At 45.6% G+C, this 5,585-nt stretch overlaps 2 protein-coding genes across 2 annotated transcripts, besides 11 other annotated features; both read right to left on the reverse strand.

Moving 5' to 3' along the window:
• Window positions 1-5,585: part of a sequence feature (heterozygous, non-Esmeraldo-like haplotype) that runs on past the window's edge.
• Window positions 100-180: a microsatellite.
• On the reverse strand, window positions 188-2,404 carry Tc00.1047053503635.10 (protein kinase, putative; the record flags this gene model as incomplete). The annotated part of the gene is made up of 1 exon (XM_803577.1): window positions 188-2,404. The coding sequence occupies one exon, from the start codon at window positions 2,402-2,404 to the stop codon at window positions 188-190; it is 2,217 nt and encodes a 738-aa protein (XP_808670.1).
• Window positions 2,423-2,457: a sequence feature (AT_rich).
• Window positions 2,642-2,674: a microsatellite.
• Window positions 2,731-2,760: a microsatellite.
• Window positions 2,788-2,940: a sequence feature (T-rich).
• Window positions 3,050-3,096: a sequence feature (A-rich).
• Window positions 3,437-3,458: a sequence feature (AT_rich).
• Window positions 3,492-3,516: a sequence feature (AT_rich).
• Window positions 3,617-3,662: a microsatellite.
• Window positions 3,676-3,723: a repeat region.
• Window positions 3,870-5,354, reverse strand: Tc00.1047053503635.20 (hypothetical protein, conserved; the record flags this gene model as incomplete). The annotated part of the gene is made up of 1 exon (XM_803578.1): window positions 3,870-5,354. One exon carries the CDS (start codon window positions 5,352-5,354, stop codon window positions 3,870-3,872), a length of 1,485 nt encoding a protein of 494 aa, XP_808671.1.

A 5,585-nucleotide genomic window follows, 5' to 3' on the forward strand; every position in this document is an offset into this window, starting at 1 on the left:
CCCCCCCCCCCCCCCCCACACACACACACAAACTCTTAATTTTTCTCCCTTGTCTCTTTTTATTTTGATCTTCCTTTTTCTGTCTGTGTATACAACCTAATATATGTATGCATGTATGCATGTGTGTATGTGTATTTCTCTTTATTGATATATAGATATTTATATATTTATATTTGCATGAACACTGTCATAGGAGTTCGCTTTCTCCGCGCGGTAGTGTATCTTCCATTGCCTGCTGCCTTTCCACCTCCAGTAAGCTAGAAATAAATGCCACCGCCTCATGAAAATCACGTGTTTTGCCGTAAATACGACGAAAGCGCACAAGTGTGTAACCCAAACTCGCTGGTGCCAATATAACATCTACATCGCAAACACCGTTCACCTGATTGACAGCACCTGTGCCACCAAACGCAAGAGCTCGATGCGTCTGTGAAACCGCCGCTTGTGTGGAGGAACTCATGGTATGTTTTAACAACTCATTACCCTTCAACGTCCCATTGTTGAGACTGATGCCATGATTGTTAAGCAACGACTCCGACACCGAGGATTGACCAAAGCCACGGCCCAAGGAAGAGCTCAGAGCAAAGTCTCCTGACGTACATAATCCCAGCGCCGCGGACGGTGGGCCGGAGGAAGATGCCAACATTGGCCCTGCACTCTCCATTGTGGTACCGGCGAGCAACGCGGCGGAGCCAAGATAGCGAAAGGAGTATACATTCTCCGTATCAGACGCAATGTCATCATTGTACATGAACATAAGGCGTTCTCGACAGTTTTTTAACTTTTCTACAACGGCGTTTTGTAATCCAACAACAAAAAATCCATGATTCACGCACTCGGAAACTTTACGCGATTGCAGCAATGCTGCCAAATTTGTGGCGGCTGCAAGTTTTGGCCCCATCGGGTGTCGTACAAGCATTTCCCGCTTAACAACACCCATGAGAAATTTATCAAATGTAATCTCACTTCCAGAAGACGGATCCCGCTCATCAAAGAAGCGCATAAGACTATATATCTCCTCCTCCGTCACTTTAATCTCACAGCGTTTAAAAAGTCGCTTCCACTGATCCACACTGATGGCCCCGGTGTGAAGGTCATCCACGCTGTCGAATGCCAACCGCAGCTGTCGTACCACCTCCCGTTCCACCATATCCATCTGTGTGCCTATAATTTTTGACAACTGAAAATCATTCCGACGCCGGAAGGGGCGGTGGGCAAGATCCTTTTTTACCCACGTGTCACGAAACTGCTTGTATGTGATGAATGCACTATCCGCATTGCCGGTGAAAAGTTGGATAAGCTCCGAGACATCCTCCGCCCCTACCCTCTCTCCACGCAACGTCGCAAGCATATCCCGAACTTCATCCCTCGTGATCCTTCCGTAACCATCAATGTCTATTTTGCGAAAAGCGACCTCCAACACGGCCTCCTCCTCCGGGGTCACGTGATGTTGAGTGGAGAAGTCAAGGAAGACCGACGACTGCTTCAGGGAATGGCGGTGAGGAAAAAGGGCAGCATCCAAATTTTCCCCAAACCACTCATCCTCAATGATTTGCTGCAGCGTCGGACGATCGGTTGGCTCGAGTGCCAGCATCCGTACCAAAATGGACTTGGCACTCTCCGAGAGACGCTTTTGCTCCTCCTCCTCAAAGCTAAATTCCCCAGTTTGAATAAGATGCAATGTCTCCTCATCGTCACGACCGTCAAACGGCAAACGGCCAGTGAGCATAAAAAACAGAATGATCCCCGCACTCCATAAATCCTGCATAAAGGGATCTCGTGTGGCAGGAGTCTTTTGCCGTAGGGCCATCTCAGGGGAGGTGTAGTGCAGCGTTCCAATGGGTTGCAATATCTCCGAATTATCACTCTTGTCATCGTCATCAAACCCCACGAGCTGCGGTCTGCTGGAAAATCCAAAGTCACACACAAGCAAATTGTTATTCTCCCCGAGCAGAAGGTTCTCTGCCTTCAGGTCCCCATGAGCTACACCTTTACTGTGGCAATAATCAATGGCAGAGATAAGTTGCTGAAAATACCGTCGGGCATTCACCTCTAAGAAGTAATTTTCGGAGATGACAAGGTCAAACAACTCGCCCTTCTCCGCCAACTCCAATACAAAGTAAAAGGACGAGGTGCTCTGTAGGAATTTGTACATCTTCACCACATGTGGATGCTCGAGAGATTGCATGACAGTTGCTTCCTGTATAATCTTTGACTCACGGCCAATGAAGCAGTCATTCTGCAGGATCTTCAGCGCGAAGCGCACGCCAGACGGGATATATGTCGCGAGGTAGACGGAACCGTAGCTGCCTTCGCCAAGACGCTGGCCAACGACGTAGTCCTTCAGCACCACCGCCTCATCTTCCAGCAACGACGAACCGGTAAAATGGTTAGTTAAAAGCATCCTTACCGCTGTCGCCGGTTATATATGTTTTTATTGTTTTTTTTTTTTTTATTGTTTGTTTCTGTGTGAGTGAGTGAATGGTAAGATGAGGGATCGGCAAACGGGAACTCACCAACAGAGGCTCCCAAGACCCACGCACTTCCTGCGCTGAAGAGCGAGACTCACAAGCAGGAGGCTTCCTGATTGGTAGAAGAGGACACCAGCCTCCACCCACCCACCCCGCCCTGCCCCTCCTTCCACACACTCACGCACACGCACGCACGCACGCACTGTCCTCCCTTTATAATATCCCCTTCCTTTCCCGCCCTCCTTTTCTTTTTTTTTTTTCTCTTCTTTCTCTTTCTCTCTCTCTCTCTTGTCCTTCTCGCCTCGTTCCCACACGATTTTCTCTTCTTTTCTTTTTTCTTTATTTTTTTTTTTTTATATAAATTTTTATTTTTATTTTTCTTCTCCTTCTGCTGTGTTTGTTTTCTGTTTTAATTCTTCTTTTCCTCACTTTTCTAACTCTTCCTTTTTTTTTTTTTTTTTTTTTTTTTGGCTTCTGTAAAATCTTCTCTCGCCTCCTCCCGCCTCCTCGCCCCCACACCTCTCAAACGTCGGCGTACGACCCGCACCTCTTTTTGCGAGGGCCTCCGCGACACCTGCAGAAATAAAAAGAGAGAAGAGAAGAGAAAAAAAATAATAAAAAAAAAGGGTGGAGCATACATACGTAAGTGTGTGTGTGTGTGTGTTTGGTACAACAGCGCATCGCAGAGCGTGGCAGCAGACGTCATCGTAGTTTCAGCTCAAAAAGAAACAAAAGAACACAAATAAATAGAAAGGGAGACACGGGGATGTGGCGCACTCCGGCCTTTTATGAATCACCCATCAAAAGGCACGCAAAAAAAGAAACAACAACAAAAAAAACATTGGCACGATACCCATGGCAACAGACAAACCGGAGAACAATATATTCATATACACCACAGCAGATACAAACATCAAAAAAAAAAAAAAAAAAGGAATTGAGCAACTCATTTCTCGTCACACATCAAAAAAAAATATATATAAATATGTTGGGGTTACTTTCCACAAGATATGCGCATTGATTATTAATTTATTTATTTATTTTTCCCTCAATCTCCCTTTCTTTCTGCCCTGTACCCCCCTCCCCTCCCCCCAAGGAATTCCATTCACGCATGTATAAATAACATAAAGCAAATCAAACAATACAAAAAAAAAAAGAAAAAAAGAAAAAAAGAAAAAAAAAAGGGAAAAACTCACTGTAATTCCCCTCTTTTTTTTCGTTTTTTTTTCCCTCTCTCTCTCTCTCCCCCTCTAAAACAAAACAAACAAACAAAAAAAAAACGCGTTTTATTTACTCTCCACCTTCTTCTCATGTTTCCTCATGTCTACTCTGAATATAACGCACGATGCGTCCAAACACTTTTGGTGGTCAAACCGAATGTTACAGCCCCCTCCAACATCATGTCAAGAATGACGGAATTTTTTTCTTTGGGTCGCCGCTAAGCCACAAAATGGAGCTAAAAAGAAGAATTCGCGCAATATCCAACAATCCCATTCCTACTGTTCCCACGTACCAACGCATAAATTCCATATGTGTACTATACAGTGCCTCTCCTTCCTCGAGTAGCATGAAAAAATACAAGACGGAGCAGCCAAAAGAGAATACCAATTGCGTAACATAAAGTGCACTTAACCATTGGCTTAACACCACCCCGACAGGGGGCAAAGAGGCACTACATAAATCAAATGCACGCAATGTAGCCACCACGTGGACGGGTGAATATAATGACAGTGGCGAGGACAGCCGTGAAGGGCGTCGGGCACATAACCATCCAAGCAGTTGCAACAAAACCCCCAAATCACAACCCAGAACATACAACGTTCCACAACACGCCAGGTACCCACTTATTGTCCCCACCCAGAAAAATAAATGGTGAATATGAAAAATAACTAAGAAAAACAACATGGCTGTATTTAGAACAACTATAAAGAGAGCACGTCGACTATTAACGCAATGCCAATACCTGAAAATGCTTCGTAGATTCCCCCGTCCACCGCCGGATTCCCCCCTCCAATCAGCCTTCTTAATTCTCGAATAATGACTCGGGGCATACTCACCCTCCATGTATGCATATGCCTTCTGTTCGGTATTGAAGGGTGGGTTTGTTTTTGGAAACGTCCCCGGTCTTACCTCGGCGCATCGGTCCGACAGTGTGGCAGGTAAACAACCCTTCTCACCAACTCTTAGATTGGCTACTGCAGCTGTGCCCCCCTTTTGCGTGGCAGTATCCACTCCCGAAAGACGTAAATTAGATGACACAGAACAACCGCCCCTTCCTCTTCGATTCAAACGGCCTTCCATAACGTGCAGCACCATGTCACAAATACAGAAGAAAAAGGCATACAAAACCTGTGAGGGACGCAATAAATCGGTAAGACAATTGGATATAACTGAGAGCCAACCCACGCCCACCATAACACGTTGGGTTAATGGCAGCGAAAATAAGCTCACTATAGGATCTTCGTCATGGTCGTCATCAGTGTCAGACGCATCGGTGACTTCCACGGCTGTCCCCACAGTATCATCTCCACAAGAGGATGCAAATTGTTCGTTACCAAAAGGAACAGAAGGCCTGCCGTTGTATCCATCCGTGCCCAAATTATTTTGCAACTGAGATGTGCCCCCCATGACTGTCAATGATGTTGCCATCACATTAACAGGTGAAGCAGCAGGATGTGCATTAGGGGGTGTTTGTAAAGAAGCGTAAGAAGTTTGTACGAAACGCTCCGTATCTGTCGAGAAAAAACCGGACACGATGTTACCATCCCTCTGGGTCTGCGTAAACACCTTCACCCTACAAAAGACAGACACCATGCAACACACTAGGATACCGACATCCGCAGAGCCCACTTTCATTCCAAAAGGTTCATTCATAAAACTCATCCTTACTTTTTGTCACCCCCCTGCCTCCCCCCTCCTCATCTCCCCTCGGTGCGATGTACATGTACACATTTATATAGAGAGACAGAGAAAAATAGGCAAAAAAAAAAAGCAGATGGAAATGTGAAGGAACAAAACAAACAAAAAAAACAAAAAACCATGATGGATGTATCGTCCTTGACTCCAGTCTCCCCCTTCATTTATTTCCCCTCCTCTCCCCCTATCAATGACTCA

The sequence above is a fragment of the Trypanosoma cruzi genome, genomic scaffold (genome assembly GCF_000209065.1).
Source record: "Trypanosoma cruzi strain CL Brener 1047053517127 genomic scaffold, whole genome shotgun sequence".
NCBI lineage: Eukaryota > Euglenozoa > Kinetoplastea > Trypanosomatida > Trypanosomatidae > Trypanosoma > Trypanosoma cruzi.